Below are 20,004 nucleotides of genomic sequence, written 5' to 3' on the forward strand. Positions count from 1 at the left end.
CAGGAAGCCGGTTGGATCAGTCATGGAGTTCAGCTTGTTGTTCATCTCCTCAAACTGCTGGTCCATGATATCCCCAGCTTCACTCTCTGTCTCACTGCTAGCACAGGCTCTGGGGGGGAATCAGTGAGAAGAAAGGGTCATTGATGCAAGAAAGAGCAACAGCTTGATGACAAATGCTCGGCCAGTTTGAGAAAAAATGTTTTTCAAACAGAAGCTCAACCAAACACTAATGCCAAATCTTCCCTGACTTGCCTTCTGTCAGGCATACAAGACATTACCAGCCCCATCTCCTCCTCTTCTGGGATTCCTCAAGGTTTAGTGAGTGGCACACAAGGGTGGGAGTGTAGGACCCAATTTCTGTGCACTGTAGGCAGGGACTTCTAAAGCTGCAGCACAACACTGAAAAGCTGAGTCTGCAGCAAACACCAACTCAACCCTTATCTGCCTGAGAACACGTGTGAGCACATCCTTTTCAGATCTCCACAGAAACTTCAAGCTCCACATGCTTCCTTCACTGGCAAAGAGTGACATAGCAGAGGGAGCTGTGTTGCCACTCCTATTATACAAAGAGGGAAAGCACAGAATGATTTACTCTGTCAATGCCCCAAGTGCAGCAGCACTACAGAGAAACAGCCCAACAGTTCTAAATTCCCAATCTCCTGACATTAATATCTAAATTTGCTCAGTGCAACTGGGATGCTCGTGGTGGGCTGGGTGGGGCTCAGTGAGCATTTTGCATGTGAATCGTTCTTTCTATTTTGTACATTTCCATTATTAATGTTGTTGCTGTTACTGTTTTCTTGTCTCATTGCTATTTCCAGTAAATTGTTCTCATCTCAACCCATGATATTCAGCTTTTATGCCTCCAATTCTCTTCTCCATCCACCAGAAGGAGGAAGAGAGAGGGAGGGAGCAAGCAAACAGCATTGGGGTTTGGAGAATCTCAGTGGGAAAACTAAACTGGGGAGTACCATTCCTAAACCATAACAATGGAACATCACAAACCTTGGAATTTGTACACTTAGGATAAATATACATCCTACCTGCTGAAGCCTCCTTGCATCTTATTCCTGTTTCCTTTTCGGTTCCTGACAGCTTGGAGCCTCTCCTCAAGGGCATGTTTCCCAATAAAGGGTACAGGAATTAAATGAACACACAACCCATACTTGTGCAGGCAACTAGAGCTGTACCTCTATTGCTGTATGGACCATGGATGTCTTGTTAGTGAATTTCCCAGTCAATGTGATTTATAACCTGGTAAATCCTGACAAAAGCCAATCACTTCATGAACACTGAAATGGGGACAGCTGAACCACAGACAGGGGGATTAAAAAAAAAAAACCAACAACACAGGGGAAAAAAGGGAAAAGAAAAGGTTGTCAACAGCTTCTCCCTGCACATTTTTCCTCCAGCTGAGGCATGCTCAGCTCTGAGTCCTGGCACAGTTTGAAGTAACACTCATAGCTCCTTAAAGAGGCAAAAATCTTGAGTTCATGAACCCAAGAGGGCAGGTCACATGCTCTCCCTAAAGAGAGCAGAGTCTGTTCCACTCAAGTTCAAGCAGACTTTAAAATCCCTTACACTTTTTTTTTTTTTTTTGCAAGAATGCATTACTTTGAGGATTAATTAGACCAGCTGAAAGACTAGCAGAACCTGAAGGCTGCAGTGTGGAACTGAGCAGCCTGTGCATCCCTTCCTCTCCAGAAAGCATGAAGACATGCTCTGGAGACACAGCAGTACCTCTAACCCTGCTCACAGCAGCGTGGACAGCACCAACTCTTCAACCTGAACCCCAGAGCACTCCAGCAAGCCAGGGACTGAGCAGTCAAGTTCCCTCACGTGTGCTGTACATATTCACACCCTGCTGCTCTCCAGTGCTGGGCACAGTGCTGGGACTGAGGCTGACAGCTTCTGCTGGGGCCTTGGGGAGCTGGAGAGCAGTGGAATCAGCAGGGCTGGGGGGAAGCACTTGAACCACATGGAGAAGAAGTTTCCAAGTAGAAAGTGATGTTCACCCACATGGAACAGCCAAGATTTGTTTGCTTGATTCCCTGCGCATGATTTTGACATGGGGAACAAATGTCTGCCTATGATCATACCACACTAGTCCAATGATCTTGGAGACAAGCATTAAACCCAGAAGCCTTAACCAAAAACACACCCCCCACCATCACCATGAAGTGAGGAAGAAGCTGACATCCCAGCAAATTAAAAACTCATCCCAGAACATGAAGACTGAAGGACTGCCTTTGCCAGGAGGAGAGTCTGTGGTGACAAATAGTTAATGAAACTAAAAACTGTATCTGCAAAACTGCTGCATGAAGCCTAACTGCAGATTTCAGTTGTGGATCTTGTGTATCTGCATGTCTGCAGGGTAAGACTCAACAATCAACATGTGGGTTCTAAATTATTTACTCAGCTATAGCCACAAGCCACACTGGGGGGGTGGTTAGAATTCCTATGGTATTTGCAGTTTTTCAAAGCAAAACATTGAAAGAGAATTCATTACACTGGAAACTGTAAGCAGAATGAAATCTGCCCATATATAGTCAGACATGGCACCTGCCTCCTCGTCCAATCTACAGATTCACCACACAGCCTGTGGGTTTGGATCTTATTTGTGTGCGCATAGAGTTGTTTGGCAGGAAAATAATCATGGATACAAAAACAAAGCCATTTTTTTGTTGCTGCACTGAAAATTTGCCCCTTCTCTGACTCTCAGTTCTCAGACTTCTCAGCCAATTAGCTCATTCCAAAATGTTACAAATTTAGGTGGGAGAGCAGAGACCATGATGTTAGAGCCCATGATCCCAACGCACCTGGTGTAGTAGGAATCCACTCCCAGAGCCTCCCGCACGCTGGAGATGTGCTGCTCCAGTGCTGAGTTTGTCAGTGTCTGCAGGGCCACACTGTTGGCTTCATGGAAGTCCCCAGCATTTTCTGTCAGGCTGTCACCCAGATAATACTCATGGAATTTCAGAATTCCTGCAAGGCACCAGAATCAGGAGGTTATTTCTGCAGGGCTAGAACAGTGCTGCCAGCAGCTGTCTAAGAAAATGGCACAGCCCCATGCATTTGGCATTTCCAGCATAACTGGGGCAAAGTGTTCTGTGCCAGGTCTTCACTGAACCTCCAGCACTTTCAGCCTTGTTTTTAAAATCTGGGTTTGTACTTTGCAGATAATGGCTCAAAGGCACAAAAGCAGAGGAAAGCTTTTACGAGATGCTCAGAATGCCTTTGCTATTGCAGCACTCATATAAATTATAAACCGTATCTTCCATACAAGCCCCTACTAGAGTAATTCACATTTCAGTTGATGCACACAAAAAATACCTATGAATAGCCTCTGAGCAAATTAACTGAATGCACAAGGCTGAACAAGAGTGTTGTTACTACAGCAGAACCTCCTCACATCACACACAGCGAGGAAAGAAGATGGATTAAAGCACAGTGAATTATTAAAAGATAGCATTTCAGAATGGGTAAACCAGATAGGCCACTTCCTGTTTTGCTGAAATTCCACTGCTACTGCAGATAAAACCTTCCTACTTTCAGACTGGTCTATTCTTCCTGATATAATTAATTCTGCAGCCTGTGATAAACAGTAAAAGGCTGCTCTGGATGCCTTAGCAGCATCAATTATTGCAGCAACAGCAGCAAAAACAGCAACAGCCAAGAGGTTCTGAGGGTTCCAAATCAGTGGGAAAATGAGGACCCTGGGCTGCCACTGAAGCTGCTCCCTCTGTCAGTGAACAAGAACAGGTCACCATGGCTGTGCCAGGGTCACTACTGAAGAGCTGCCAGCAAAGCTTCTTGAGCAAACCCCTGAAATACCACAGCTTGTCCCCTTCCTATCACCCGACAGAACCTTCAAAGGAGGCAGTCACAAACCCATGGACTCAAACACTGCAACTGCTTTTCTCCAAGACTCACTTTGGGCAAGGAGGAGACTGATCACAAAGACCAGTGGCAAATCCTACACTTGATCCATACAATTTTAATAAGCTCAGCCTGATTGTGGTACTATAGAATTATTGGCATTTTATTGTGCAAACTACAGGCCTGAAGAGCCAATTAGTAACTGGATGCAGGACAATACCATCTTACACTCAGACATGCAACATGGCAAAATGCCCCAAAAGGCATCTCTTCCAACCACTGTCATCCCATCTAAGTCAGGCATGTGTGTTTGCTTCCCTTCCTGAAGCATTTTTCGTGCAATCTAAATAGTGCTTTTTATCTCTTTAGCTTTGTCATGATGAAGGGCTGCAATTATTAAATTATATCCAGAAAGAACTTGTTAAAATTTACAGTCATCACTTTATTAGATAATGAATAACAGCTGTCTGCAAAAAGCAATCCTCTTCAAATTAATCCTCCTTGCTCCTCTGTGATAAGTGTTTCCACATTCATGTGAGGATCAGGCAGTTCAATGGCGTATCAGGAAGTGGGGATGCCCTTCTGTTTGCTGCAATCCACTTCAGTGAATAAACGTCAAAAGCTTTTGGAAGAATAAAGCATGGAAATATAATTAAAGTAGGGATTCTTATGCACAGAAGATTCTCACAGAGCCAACATACTTGGAATTTCATTACTCTTCTATTCTGCCCTGTGGGAAATATATACAGATTGGAGATTGAAAAATGGAACTATTAAACATGTGAAACATTTCCATCTCCAGGTGAACATCAAAGTCCTGAATGAGCACTTCTGAGTCATGACTGCTGTGGCTGTGTTGTAGCTTTTAGTCTATTCGGCTTTAAGGTACTAGATGGAAATTATTCCCTTCCTACATTCACTCTGGTCCCAAATTCATTCCTATTCTCCCTTTGTAAGGCCTGTTCCCAGGCTCTTGTGTCCAAAAAGGAGCTCACCTGCCCCAGGAGCCAGCAGCCAGCTGTACAGATAACCTGCAGCCAGTGAGTAGTAAAGAACAAGTCCCCTCTGGCCATTCACAGTCTCCAGGACCTGGTCAAGGGTCACGGGAGAATAGGGATCTGAGTCCTGCTGCCCAGTCTGACGTTCCACGAGCAGGTCAGCAAAAGCCCTTGTTCGTCCTCTCTCTGCTACTGCCAGTGCCTCATCATGGTGACCTGAAAAGACAAAGCCATCTCTCAGACCTGACCCAAGTGTGGTCTGCAGTGCCATGTTCATGAAACAGGGACAGTTGCTATCCCAATCCCAGTGGAAACCTGGGGAAGCAGTGTCACCTATTTCCCAAAAGAGCAGTCTCTGCGCTGGAACACAGCCCCACAGAAGATGTTTGCTGCAGGCAATAGCACAACAAGCCACAGAAAGGCAAATCAACAGAGGAAGCATGGGAAGAACCAAAGGTGCCCAAAACCCAAAGACAGACACCCATACTGCCGTCCAGGAACAGAAATGCTGTTTTATGCTGGACAGCAGTGGAGCAAAGGGCATATCAGGAACTGCCACCCCACAAGTCCAGCTAAACTCCTGGCATGAGCCTGGAGTTCAGCCTCAGTATCTGAAGGCATCTCTTACCCAGACTGACAAGCACTCGCTGCAGGGCCTGATAGGAGGACGTCTGCAGGTCGAAGAGTGACAGCTTGTAATCCGTGCTCAGCTGCACCTCGTGTCGGATGGTTTCAAACAGTGCAGAGGCCCGGTAGAGCTGGAAGGGAAAACAGCCACAGTGACTTCCTCATGGACACTGTACAAAGTACAGAGCACTGGCTGGGAAAGCAGGATGATCCAGGGCCAGCATCCCCTCAGGTCTGGCTCAAACCCTCCCTGGGACACACCATACATTTTCTTCCCTGAGAACAGGAATGACCCAGAGGGCTTGGAGGACACAAGCCCCACAGCACGGGGCAGACCATGGTGTACCTGGTGCTGGGACTCCTCCAGGTTCCCACTCGCCCAGAGGGAGAGGCCAAGGCCATGACGGATTTTTGCTTCATCTTCTCTGCGTCCCAGCTGCTCTGCCAGCCTCAGTCCTGAAAAGGAGTCAGTGAGAGAGTGCCAGAGGGGAGAAGGGGCCACAGCCCAACCTCTGAAAACAGCCCCAGCTTTCTAATCAAGTCATGTTATTTCTTGTCGGCTCTTCACCCTCTATTTTCTATTTCTCTTTTTGTCTCCTTCAACTTATTTTTCTTATTTGTGGCCTCAGTCCCCCAGGGCTCCTGTACAGGCAGAGACAGCTGTGGAGCTGCCAGCACTGGGACAGCAAGTGGGGCAGCGCCAGGGGTGGGATGGTGAGCAGGGCAGGGACAGCACAAGGATGACAAGTGGGGCAGTACCAGTGCAGGGCAGCTGCTGCCAGCCCTCACATCAGCACCAGCATGAAAGGTGACAGACACTTCCATGGACTGAGCCCTCCCTAAGTGAGGTTAAAGAAGCGTCCCCTGAGACACACTCAGTAAGCCTCTATGAGAAAGTTCAACTTTTAAACCCTAAAAGCCACACAAAGAAAATCACACTGAGCTGTCAAACACTGCCAGAAAAGACACCTCTTGCCACATTACTGGCTTGTTTCCCATCAGCTCTCCCCAGCCTTCTGGCAGGCTCTGCATGGTTTTTGTGCTGAGCCAGAGCAGAGGGCAGGGGCCTGGCCTGAACGATCTGGAGCTCATTTCACTTCCAGCAGCACATTCTGTGTTGTCCCCACTTTCACACACTCCAAACCTCTCGCCTTGGTGACCTCTGCTGACAACAGGGACACCTCCTCTGAGGCACCTCAGGTTTCTGGGCTCTGGCTGAAACCACGAAGCTCAGCAGCAGCTAGCATTCCCAGGCCATGCAGGAATTCTGCAGCACACCAGGAGAAGGAGCTGCGTTTCATTTCTCCCCTTCTAACAGCATACTGGAATCCTGCCAAGGTCAGTTTCATGAAAACCAAACTAACTGATGTAATACATCCTTCGGCCTCCAGCTTCATACATTGCCCATGTGGATGAGCTACACTGCCCATCGCCTGCCTCAGAGCCCATAGCTTCATCAGCTGCTGCCTGCATACTGGAGCCCCTTGCAGCAGCACAGCTCCCAGCCCGTGCTGACCCAGCGCTTAGCAGTGGCAGATGGCTCCTGGACACCTCAGGCTGAATCTCCCTCACCTCTATCAAACAGCACTTGTTTTTACTCAGACTTTAGAGACACTCACCCACTTTGTCTCACTCCTAGGTGAACACATTAGAAGACCCAGGTGGCTACCAGCAAGGCATAAATCTCTCCTAACAGACCTCTCAGGATCAGAGAGATTCATCATAATCCCCTGTCGTTTTCCCAGAGCCAGATCCTGGTACGCAATGCCGTTTACAGAGAAGGTTTACACCTTCTACGTTCAGGCACAAATGAGCTTTACAAAGAGACTCTGCTAGGTACAGTCTGGATTCATGCTCTGAGGTACCTAAGATGCCCCCAGGAAGGCACAGATCATGCTTTGTCTAGGGGACACCAGGAAGGCTCCAACTGAGATGGTGTGCTGACCGTAACAGCTCCACAAACAGCTGCTCACACAGATGATCAGCAGCAGCTACAGATGTTTGCAAGAGCTTCTGCATCAAAGGCCACTGTCAAACACATCCCGTTAGAGCCATGTTTACAGTACCTCACCTCTCCATGTCCTCAGGTCTCCCTTCCACCCTTCTGACCCTACCACTGCATGCTCTGTTATGTAACTCAGCCTCTTACCTTCCTGCAGGTACATCACAGCTTGAGAGTAGTTCTGTAAAGCATGATGGGTCCTCCCCAGGCTGCTGTAAGACACCGTTTTGGCTACAAGGTCGTTCATTTGTGCTGCAATGCTGAGGTGCTGTTCCTGATAAACCACTGCCCTCTCGTAGGTGCCCAAGGACTCGTAGGTAAGGCCCAGGTTGCCGTAGGCCCGGCCCTGGCCGGCGGGGTTGTTGGTCTCCTCGGCGATCTGCAGGTCCAGCTGGTGGTACTGCAGGGCGGTCTCGTACTCGCCCATCTGCTGGTAGACCCCGCCAAGGCCACAGGCAGCATCGCTCTCCAGGGCTCGGTCCTTCATCTCCCGGGCGATGTTCAGCTGCCGCTCCAGGCAGGAGATGGCTTGCTCGTAGTTGCCCAGCTGGCTGTGCAGGCCTCCCAGCTCCCCGTAGGCCTGGGCTTTGTTAAATGCCTCCCCCAGTTCATGTGCCACTACAAGCCTCTTCTCAAAGCACACCAGAGCCTGCTGTAAACTTCCCATAGCCCTACAAGGCAAGAAAACAGCAGTGTTTATTTTGCTGGTGTTTCCCTGAGATGAGGTGTTTTGCCATTTCCCCGGCAGGCCAGCTCAAACCTTCCAGGCAGAGGCTTTCCCCAAAGAGACATCCCCAGCACTTTTGAATCAACCTGCTCCTCTCTGGGCAGTGACATCAGTTTCATAATTTGAGCTGCCAGCATAGTCCTCAGCACCCACAGGACTCTTAACTCGTTCCTGTGTCACATCCCTGTGCATGTGTGCCAAGGCCCCCAAACACACCCCATCGGTACCACACCACATTGACTGTACTTGTACTTCACTGGCATCAGAACACACGTGCAGCTCCTTACCTGTGCCCACTGCCCAAGCCTCGGTAGGCCTTTGCCTGATCTTGCATGCGGTTCAGGCTTTGAGCCACAGACAGGTACTGTTCGTAATACTTTATAGCTTCCTCAAAATCTCCCAGAGCCTCATAACAATCTCCCAGGTTCCCATATGCTCGGCCCCGATCTAACACGGATTCATTCCCACTGAGCTGCTGCAGCATGGCCAGCTGCTGTTCAAAGTAGCCAATCGCTTCCTCCATGACATTCATGTTCATCTTGGTAATGCCCATGTTACCGTAGACCTGGGCTTCGATGCTGGGGTCCTTCAACTTCTGCCCCAGCTCCAGCTGTTCTTCGTAGCACTTGAAGGCCATGGTGTACTTCCCAAGTGACATATACACTGCAGCAAGGTGACCATGTGCTCTGCATTCACCCGACATATCCCCCAGCTCCTGGTACACCTCCAGCTCCTGTGTGTGGTAACCTAAAGCCTTGTCACACTTCTGTACCATCCTGTATGCAGAGCCCAGGGCTGCATAGGCATTGGCTTCCAGTCTCCTGTCTTTAACATGATGGGCTAAGCTCAACTGCTGCTCATAAAATTTTATTGCACCATGTACATCTCTTTTACAGACAAAAATATCCCCCAAGTTCCCCAGAGCTCGGAATTTGGCCTGGGAATTGTTCAGAGACTGTGCCAGGGACAACAGGTACTTTTGACACTCCTCTGCTTTGCTGAAGTCCATCAAGGCTTTGAAGGCCAGGCCCAGGTTGCAATAGGCTTTGGCTTGGCTCAGCTTGTCATGAAGATCCTTTGCTAAGGCAAGATCCTGCTCGTAGTACTTAACAGCTTCCTCATAGTTCCCGAGGCAATAATGGGCATAGCCAAGGTTATGGCAAACTTTCCCCTCCCCTTCCATGTCCTGCAGCTCTGGGGACAAGCGCAGGTACTGCTCATAGTACGGGGCCGCCTGCACGTACTCTCCTCGCGAGCAGTGGAAGTTGCCCAAATTGCTGAGGGCTCGCGCTTCACTCTGGATGTCCCGCAGCTCCCGGGCAATGTTGAGATGATTTTGGTAGTGCTGCAGAGCACGGTCATGGGCACCCAGCGCCTGATAGGCAACTGCCAAGTTCCCGTGTGTGGATGCCTGAGAAGCACGGTCGTTGACTTCCATGGAAATCTGCAGCTCCTGCCGATGGTACTTGACAGCCTGGTCATACATGCCGAGGGCATTGTAAGCGTTGCCCATGTTGCCGTAGGCCCGGCCTTGGGCCGCGTAATCGCTCAGCTCCTGAGCTATGGACAGGTGTGTCTTGTGCAGCCGCAGCGCAGTGTCGTAGTCACCTTTCATCTGGTGAATGATTCCTGAAAAACAACACGAATGAGCTCAACGAACACACCACCCTGCACCAAGCTTCTGCAGTACCCTGCACACCAGGACTGCCCACAGCCTGGCCCCTTTCCCTGGCTCTTCACACCGGGCAGCCCCATCCCTTCCCCAGAGCACCGTCCCAGCACGGGGAAGGTTTAGGTTTTATGTTATGCTAAAGCACACATTGACCACAACAACTGGACAGTCTGGCCTTATAAAATTGCTGTTTTTTCCATAAGTAGTACCTGGTGGCTCCAGAGCTCAGAGTCAACACATTGAGTGAGACAGCACTTGCAGCTGCTTTTCAATTTCAGTTGAATCATCTTGCATTTGTTATGAGACATGGGAACAGCAGCTCTGATTCTGCTGATGATACCACCTGCACTTCAATTAAACTCTGTGCTAATAATGCCTGTGGCTACTTTGCAAACACCTGCGAACAAGCCTGGAGGTTTGGAGCCGCTGAAGGAGGCCCTGCAAATGTTTTTTGACATTAATTGCAAAAGCTTCAGGAGAAAATATCTGGCATCTTTGGGCAACATGATGAACACATTAAGAGAGGTACAGAAGTTCTCTTGGAGCTGCAAAGAGGCAGCACCGAGAGACTTTAAATTGTGTTCTGTTAATAATGTGAAGTGTCTTCTCTCCATCACAGTGGGAACCCTTAAAAGCTGCAGAGTCTGGATAACCAGGTCTCCACATGGAGCCTGAGTGTTTGGAAATACCAGATGCTTTGCAAAGGTTGAGAATCTAAGACTTCTGGTTAAACTCCACATCTTGTTGTGAAAGGCTGATAGCTTGTGCTTCACCCTCAAGTCCATCACCTCCCGCTCAGCTCGTCCCAGAGCACACAGTATCTCCCTGCAGAGCACTGCAGCAGCTGGGCTCTGTTACAGCCCATGTCTGCCCTGCGTAACACTGGATCGTACACTTAAGGGTGCTTTCCATCTGCATCAGGGAAATGCAACAGAAAATGTCTGCTGCTTCAGCAGAGAGGCCAACTCTAACATTCTGGCCTGGAAACACACATTTAGATACATTTTTTTGCCTGTCAGCATGGTTATTTTGATGAGGTTTTGTTTTGCATGTGGATTAGATGAAAGAGACAATTAAAACTTGACTTTTTGATTGGTACTGGATGCATTTTAAACAACAGTAATAGATTGTCTCAACAAGAACTGCATGTTCCCTTTCTCCAGTATAAGTTAACTGTGACAGAGAAGACAAAAATATAGCCAAATAACAGCTGAAACGTGAGACCCTGTGCTCAGACGCTAGGAGAACTAACAAAGTGTGGAGTGGCTGAGTCAGCATACCAACTGAAAGTTATATTTAGGCTAAAATCCAACACTGAAAAACATTCTCTGCTGCAGCAGTCCATCTCTCACATGTCTGCGCCTCTCCAAGACTGGAGCCACAGACTCCCCAAGACAAGGTCCCACACTGGAGCAGAGATGGGGAATGTAGTTTGTGATTTGCTGTTCATGCAAGGCCTCCTCTCCCATCCCTCCTGCCTGCTGGGTGCTGTCACACTAACAGAAACTTTGTCCATGCTCACTGCTCTCTCATGCTAAGCTGCCCACAAGCACTTTTGCCTCACAAACCTATTTTGCCCCACGGATCTGCCTCAATTTGTGTAAAGGAGGAGATGTGCAACGCTAATTAAAAAGCTGTGACTGTTTTGTTTTCTGCAGTTCCCCTTATCTTCTTTGTTCAGCTCCTGAAGACTCAGCTACTAAAAGAAATTAAGTAATTCATCAAGCTCTTTTCAATTACCTGCTGTTGATAACATCAGAGTACAATTAGCATCTACAAATGAACCAAGTGCCAACTGCCAAGCAGAAACAGGAGCTGATTTACAGCATGGGGCAGCCTGCAAGGGCTGGGATTCAGGGGCTGCCAACAAACACTTATTTTGATATCCCAGCACCAGCCCTGCTTTGCCATTCCCAGCCAGCTGAGAACACATCTCGAACGACAGCTGGAACATTGGCAGCACAACTGCCACAGCCCTGGCAGAGATGGAAATGCATCCTTGGTCGTTCCCACATCTGGTGCTGTGAAGCAGCAGGAGAAACAGGCTTCACTTGAATGTAACTCAGTCTCTCCCAGCCTGCCAGCAGCATGCCACTGCTGCTCCTTAGGAGAACATAAGACTCCTACACCCCAGTATTTCAATGAGTATATTTGGAAAACAAACTTAGTTAGGATTTGACCCATGTGTCTCTCAACTTACAGGACAGCAATATATCAACATACCCTGCTGACAAGCTCCCAAAGAAATGACCAGGTAACAAATCACATCTCTTCTTGCATTAGTGCAAGAATTATATTTATTCCTGACTCCTAAAGAGATCCTCAAATGCATTTTATCTTTTAATTTCCCTTTTGCTATTAGTTTGTGCTTTCTAATGTTTTTCTAAGGAATTTAATAATTGAACATGGAATACATTACAGCAGCACACAATCTGCCAAGGGCCTGTTTAATTTATTAAGGCAGTCTGGTGAAACTGGGATTTCACCAGAAGAAGACAGCACACAGCAGATCTTGGGCATCCTGGCAGCAGCTCTGATAGTATCAGCATTCCTTGACAAATTCTACTCCATGTCAGGGCCTTACCTAGATTGGAGGAGGCTCTGCCTTCAGCAGCTCGGTCCTGCAGGCTCTCAGCAATGTGCAACTGTTCTTCATGGTACTGCTTAGCCCTCTCCAGATCTTGCATACATCTAGCTGCGTGGCCCAGGCCAGCGTAAGCTCGCATCTCAATGGACTTCTCAGCCAGCTCCTGGGCCAACTCCAACACATAGTTGTGGTAGGACATGGCTTTGTCGAAGTTCCTGCGGTAGTGGTAAGCACTGCCCAGGTTGCTGTAGGCTCGAGCTTCCTCCCGCTTGTTCCCCAGCTCCTTGGCGATCTTCAGGTGTTGTTCGTGGCACTGCACTGCATTTTCAAAATCCCCCATTGCAATGTACACTGCTCCCATGTTGCCCAGCTCCCGCGCCTCGGAGAGCTCATCTTTGGACTGCTTCGCAAGGAGGACACACTGCTTGTGGCTAGCCAGAGCATTTGGGTAGTCCCCGATGGCTGTGTACACGTGGCCCAGACTGCTCAGTGCCGAGGATGCTGCCTGCAGGGGTAAGAGAGACAATGGAAGTACAAGCATTCATGGAAGCAAGTCAGATGGCCCCAATCCTAGAAATCAAAACCATGAGAGGCCATCCTGGAGAAAGAATGTAACTACCAACTAGAAAACCTGCCCTCTGCAGCTCTAAACCCCTCAGGGCAGCTGGAAGGGGTTGACTCAGGAGGACATGGGTTGGACTACCTCTTTCTTTGAAGTGTGCAGTGTGTGTTTGTACCTGGCAGAGGGGAAGGACGGCACCACAAACATGCAGAGACTATTGAGGAGACAGCGAAAGTGATCGCTGCAGTTACCAACATCCTTCCACACCTCTGCTTCACCAAGCACACCATGCTCCAAAGAACACAGTTCTCATTGTGCAGCATCAGGGTCCTGAGCCCCACACAACCTTGGGAATGCAGCAAAGACAACAGCACTTCAGTAGCTGGAGCCTCTGTCCCTTAGGTACATCTCACCTAAATACAGCTCTGCGAAAACCCGAGTTCTTACCACTGAGAAACAGCAGTATTTAATAAGAGAAATTATCTGAGAATCTGATTATTTTGCCCCCTGCATCTCCCAGGATGCAGACCTGCCTTCTACCTGGCAGAGCCAGAGCATCCAGCCAGTCAGCAGGGCAAGGAGCCAAGGGCAGGGAAGCATTCCACACACGCCTGCTGCCTCAGCAAGGCTGTTCACTCCAGCATGCTGACCCCGACTCCTCTGCGGTTCCTCCATGTGCATTTCCTTTGCTACCCAGCTGCTGCTGTGACCCAATTCCAAACCTCCCAAAAGGAGTTGTCAGGGTGAGGGAATCAGCTGGCCATGGGCTGCTGCTCATGGCTCCTGGAGGGCAGTGCAGGGGGTGGCCCCAGCCCCTCCTCAGTGCAGGCCAGACCAGCTGCTCCTGGTGCGGCCACAGGCAGAGCTGGGACTGGGTCCTGCTCCATGCTGGTCAGACTGGCCACAGAATTCGGGTGGTCTGGCCCTGGACAGGCTCTTCAGCTGCACAGTGACATAACTTCTTGGCTGACACCATGAGGGAAAGCTCTTAGAGGGTCTGAGGGGGCCTGTTTGGAGGCTGCTACAAAACCAACACAAAATACATCGCTCTGAATTTTAATCCATTTTTACACAAATCTTCAAGAAGCTTAATATAGGCGGAGTATTGAGTCATTTGCAACTTAACTAGGGAAAAAAGGGGACAAAACCAGATACATGCAGCCATCTCACACAAGTCCAGACCAAAATACTGAGTGGGGCCCATTACAGGCCTCAAGATGCATTGGAGCTCCCTTCATCCTGATAGGGAGCAACGTTCCCACTGCTGTGGAAGAAGGCAGCAGCACCCCCCGGGCCAAGTCAAGCCCAGCACAATGCTATGAGAACTGACCCAGCCTGGAAGTTCCAAAGTTCTGTAAGACCGGCCACCACCAGCAACAGAACTTCTGTTCTTGCTGGGAAGAGAATAGAAATGTCTTTCTGGAAAACAAGGAGTCAGTGAAATCTGGTGTCTCCTGGGGCTGCTAAAATAAAAAAAAGTGGACATCCATGCGTGCAGATTGCTGAGGAGATGAGCTCTGGCCAAGAGCCATCAGGCAGAGACTCAGATGATGTTAATGGGCTATGGCTGGGGAAAAAAGGCATAAATGGAAAGCAGCAGATCTCAGATTGTCTGTGTACAAGAAAAACTTGACAGAAGCAGGGAATGCTCATCCCTCACATGGGAAGAAATCTTTAGGATGTCTCCTAGAATGGGAAGCAGATGATAAGAACTGAAATCTGTGAGGCTGGAAATGTTTATTTTCAGGGCTCCTAATCCCTTTGCCCAAGAGCATGCCCAGGCTCACATTAAAGACCTAGAATGAAGGGTACAAGCTTGACAACCATTCTCAGAGCATGCAAAGACACTTGGCTGACATGCCTGAGTGCCCAGGGCTGGATCGTCCAAACCAGGATGTGGCAGGAGGACTAGTGAAGCAGATAAGAAAAATAAGTTGAAGGAGACAAAAAGAGAAATAGAAAATAGAGGGTGAAGAACTGACAAGAAATAGCATGACCTGATTAGAAAGCTGGGGCTGTTTTCAGAGGTTGGGCTGTGGCTCACCCAGACAGCTAGACTGTGTAGCTAGAGGAAGGCCACCTCTACCCTCTGACGTGCCTGCCCTTCACTCCAATGGTCCTCACATTTTATTCTGCAGCAGCTTCCACTGTTACCTGATCCAAGAACAGCACTTCACAATCCTCTTGGAGCCTGCATGTGCCTGTGGCACTTCTGGCTTCCCCAGGCTGGGGCTGATTCATGCAACAGCAGTCCTCCAGCAAGATAACCATCAGTGCTCTATTTGCTCTGGGGGTAGTCAGGGGAGCTTGCCCTTACAGCAGTGCTTAAGAAAAATTTGGTGATAACATCTGCTGGGTGACTCCAGAGACTCACTTCAGGGGATTAGGAATAGGATTCCAGAAGATAAATTCATCACTGTATGTTTAATAAAATCCTCCACATAACCCACACTGGGAACCCCAAGTGGCTCACACACTGGGCCAAGAGGGATGGGGTGTTCGCACGTCACTGGCAGAAGAGCCCTGTTGTGGCAGGGAGAGCACACGGCTGACACATGGCAAACAGACTCCATCTCTGCTAGCACAAACCTCTGCTTGGTAGCAGGGTGATGGGAGACTACAGCTCCATACCACAAGGGGTTTGTATCAGCAAACAAAGAAAATCAATGTTTTATGTATCTGACAAAGACAAATTTTACAGCGGGGGTTGCTTACACCTCCAATTAAGCAATTTATCACTTTAATAGAAAGCAGATTCTTCTGCCACTGAGCTGAGGCACAGAAGGGAGTTCTGAAAAAGGTTCCTAAGTGCTCTCTTTTTCTCAAAAGCAACAGCCAACTCAGGTTTTTCAGCTGAGTAAGGCAGTGCCTGATGTTAAGCAGATGTGCATCACAGAATGGCACCTGGCAATTTGGAGAGATGCATTCCTTAGGTATTTCACCCTTGCCGGAGAATGGTCATTTCCCAATCGTTACATTTAAACAAGTCATCACCTGACTGCACAGCCTGCTTAAATAAGAACACTCTATAATCATCCAAAAATGGGTGAGGTGAAAATGCTCTGCCTGGTATCTCACTGTAGGTACCCTTAATCCCTGAACACAGACACTAATTAGGACTGATCAGAGATGGAGCATGCCCCGCTGCACGCTGTTTCTTTCAACTTCCCTTCTCCCTCTGGGCACAGAGTAACAGCAGCCTGATCCTACAGATGTAGTGGAACTGTATGTGGCAGATTAGCCATATATATTCATCACAGCTGTACTGGGGGCAGGCAGCAGCACCTCTGAAAGCCAGTGTACCTCCTCATCCGCATCACCCCCTCACCTGCACCCCTCATCTGCACACCCTGGGTCTTGAATGCAAGCAAAGGTATGCTGGTTCATTAAGAGTGCTCTGGGGGTACTGAGGAAAGCAGATTGTTCCGGAACAGACACACACACAGAGTTCTGAAAGCACAGGCTAAGTTGTGTGGGTGTCACCATACACAGTAAAATCTCGCTGTGCCCTACAGTGCTGTAACTGCTCCAGGTAGGAAGGACAGAGCTTAACTGACACCATTACCCATCCCAGCTCTTTCTGTACAGGAGCTGTTTGCTTCACAGGTAAGGACCAAGTAACGGCTGTGCACACAAGCAGGACAGCACAGTGATGGGGGTACTTTCAGCACCTACTAAAATGATAATTGGCTGTAAATTGTGCTTTATCTCCACTTATATTAAGCTCCTTCATCATTTCCTCAGAACCCACACGTATGCCTCAGTCTGGCTTGGACAACTACTGATTTATGCACTAAGACAAGTCTTGCATCAGAATGGAGCAGGTGCCCCATCAAAATTAAAACTTGTTCTTCTCTCCTCCCTTAAAGGTGAGGCTGATGTGCCAGTACCACATCTAGCTTCTTCCTTTGTGTGCCACGCTTTCAAAAACAGGAAAGGAAGCAGCAGGCAATATCCCTCCCTCTTGTACATGATCAGTACACAGGAAGAAGGAAAGGATTTGCTTTTAGGTAATTATTTCCTGGGGAAAAAATACACTGAAATCAATATCCCTGCCAATCAATATCCCTATTTATTTGTAGAAGGTGTCAGTCTTTTACATAGAAGCTACCAAAGAGCAAACCCCAAAAAAGCCAAAACCATTGAACAGAAGCACTAGTATCTGAAAGCCTGAAAGGAGCTTTTAAACTACTAACTGAAGGGGAACAACCAGGAATTAATGACAGAACAGAAAGGCTGAAAATGCACAGCATAAAGAGATGGTCCCGGCCCCGACTTGATTAATGGGTAAAATCCACAGCTCTGCAAGTGTCACAGAGCTGCTGCTCATGACAGAGGCTGCCATGGACTGTGACAACAATCTGCTCCCAGTCCTCTCTGTTCATACTTGCTCAGGAAATTTGTAGTATTTCAGAGGACTTCTCATTCTCCCTGTTTCATGGCAAAAGCGTCACACGAAGTACGTGAATCCAGGCAAACATGAGCAGCACCAGAGGCTTGACTGCCAGACCATTCACAGTCAGTCCTCTTCCTCAAACAAAAGGCTTCAAAGGGAATGCTGACTTTCAGCTGCTCATGTGGAGATCAAAATAATGTTGCTCCATGCCAATGGAAAATTCATTGACTCTATCTCCTCCAGTACCATTTAGGTGTCTAGTTCCGCCTAGAACACTTGTTCTAGGCAGAACTGAGCTACACCCTTAACAGAAGGGTTTTGCAAATAGTTTTGACCAAGTTAGCAGGGTTTTGCTGGAAAGCAGAAGCAGCAACTACCCCAGTCCATTTTTTAAGAGTAAGTCTGCCTGTCACTCGTACTGACCAGGCTGTTCCTGTTCACTGTGGGAACTGGTGCAAAACCCCTCACCGTGTGGTGCTGGGGACCTGGGGGAGTGGGCTGCCTTTCTGGGTGGGCTCTGCATCACTCCACTCATTCTGCAAAGAAGTCACACAAAATACACCAGCCCAAGAATGCTACGAAGGAGACCTCATCATTGAGCCTACATACCACTTGGGGTTGATGATTCTTTACCCCAAGCAGCCCAAATTTGGTCGCTTTCTGGACATAGTCTGAAAGGCTCCTGTGTGCAATCACTTTAGGGAGGATGGCTGACTTGACATTTTTAGTGGTGATGTAAGTAGTCCTCATTTAAAACCACAAGCTGCTCCATGGTGGTGACCCTGAGGAGTGACTCATGCCCTGGTTAAAGTCAGTCAGGAAGAATAAGCCAGCAAGTCACAAACTTGGATCTCACAAGTTCAGAGCAGGCAAAGAAAACTCCAACTCCTACAGCAGTGTGCTGACCTGTGCCAACCCTTGCTACTCTTGTGCATAAGCTGGACATTGCCTCACTGCAAACTCTTTACAGAGGAGAAAAGCTTTGGCTGAGGTGGGCATCCTGAAAACCCAGAGAGTGCTGCAGCTGCAGCTCTTGCATGAGTTTTCTGCTTCATTTCTTTTACTGCAGCCACGTCCAGGCCTCAGCAGCATGCTGAGCTTTGCAGACACTGTGAAAGTAAAACCAGAAGACTGCATTTCTTTCAGCTAAAATCCATGTGCTGTGGAGGTCAAATGGGGACATTCAAAGGAGATCCTCAGGAAGTATTACATTTCCCCCTTGAGTCACAAGTCCAAACAAAACAAAGCATATGGCCTTTTAGTGCATTCCCAAATTTCCTGCACCGGTCAGATTTCCCTTCGTTCTGCTTAATCCTATCACTTTTGAACCAGATGAATCTGTATGAATCCTGTCAAGCTGACTCTAAAAAAACCTGCTAAAGACAGAAAGGTAAAGAATTTATACTCTTGCATAGAAATCCAAATGCAGAAGGTCAGGCACTAAGGCTCATTCACATCACTGAATTCATCCTTTCTGCCATGCAGGTGATTCAGTCCAAGCTGTAATGAAGCACTAGTGGACCCACAATTCCCAAGTAAACTCCAATGGTAAGTGTTCTTCCAGCAGCTGGCACTCAGCCTTCCTCCAGGGTACAAGGCAGTCTGCCCTGGATCCCTAATAAAGCAAGACTGCTGTCTGCACTGAGAGGCTGGAATCATTTCCCCATCACAGCCTGTCTCTGACATCTTAGTCTGTGTTTCCAGGCATGACAAACTGCTTTAGCCTGAAGACTCTTTCCAATTCTCATTTGTGAGGTATTTATATCCTGTCCTCATTTTCCAGATTGTTTGCAAACACAACAAAACAACTGTGGTCATAAGATTTTCAGATTTTTCCTTTCTGAAAAATGTGGCAGCCCCAGGGCCAGACCACCTCTTCGTATGGCTGAGTGCCACACACATCCCACAGGCAGGGACGCTGCCGTGGGCTCCATCGAGCTGCAGCTCATGAATGGACGGGAGTCTCCACACTCCATACGAGATTGCTGATAAGGAACACATCCCCTATGAGATCTACCTCAGAAGAACAGAAAAAAAACCCCACTCTGCTGCCCCAAACCAGAATTCATAGAAGTTCAGGGAAAAGGCTGAATCCATACACCCCTGCTATTGACTGAAGATGTGGCTTTACAGACAAAGCAGGGTTGGAGGGACACCTGGAATGCATTTCCCCTTCCCCTCAGGAAAGGGCAGAAAACCTTGGTTTTACAGAATTTACAGATTTCATTAGAAAGGAATGATCTATCTTTCCTTCTGCATCTCCTTTTGGAAACAGGAAGGTGAAATCTGATCTTTGATTTGCACAGCCTGACAGCGAGGAGCTGCAGTTTACCAAATGTGGGAGCTTTATACTGAGTTTCATTGCTTTGAAGGGGACTGGGAAAAGCTACCAAACTGCAAACCCAAATAAACACAGTGGCTGAGCTGCTCACAAAGTATGTTCAGACAGTTGCAGAATCTTCAAATTCCCAACAGAATCCAACCAGGGATTATGTCTGTCCCAGTAACCATATTCCCAAATACTCCTCCTCCAGAGATGCCCAGCAGCTGGGGG

At 48.2% G+C, this 20,004-nt stretch overlaps 1 protein-coding gene across 1 annotated transcript in view; it reads right to left on the bottom strand.

The window, feature by feature from the left end:
- The window catches only part of TTC28 (tetratricopeptide repeat domain 28), a 108,687-nt gene that overhangs the window by 20,343 nt on the left and 68,340 nt on the right, over window positions 1-20,004 (bottom strand). The window contains 8 exon segments of the mRNA XM_008634083.2: window positions 1-109; window positions 2,820-2,985; window positions 4,875-5,093; window positions 5,506-5,635; window positions 5,851-5,960; window positions 7,654-8,177; window positions 8,521-9,862; window positions 12,490-12,997. The exon segment at window positions 1-109 is cut by the window's left edge and continues 12 nt beyond it. Of these exon segments, the coding sequence (XP_008632305.1) occupies window positions 1-109; window positions 2,820-2,985; window positions 4,875-5,093; window positions 5,506-5,635; window positions 5,851-5,960; window positions 7,654-8,177; window positions 8,521-9,862; window positions 12,490-12,997 (3,108 nt within the window).

This window comes from Corvus brachyrhynchos, unplaced genomic scaffold (genome assembly GCF_000691975.1).
Source record: "Corvus brachyrhynchos isolate BGI_N302 unplaced genomic scaffold, ASM69197v1 scaffold114, whole genome shotgun sequence".
Classification (NCBI taxonomy): domain Eukaryota; kingdom Metazoa; phylum Chordata; class Aves; order Passeriformes; family Corvidae; genus Corvus; species Corvus brachyrhynchos.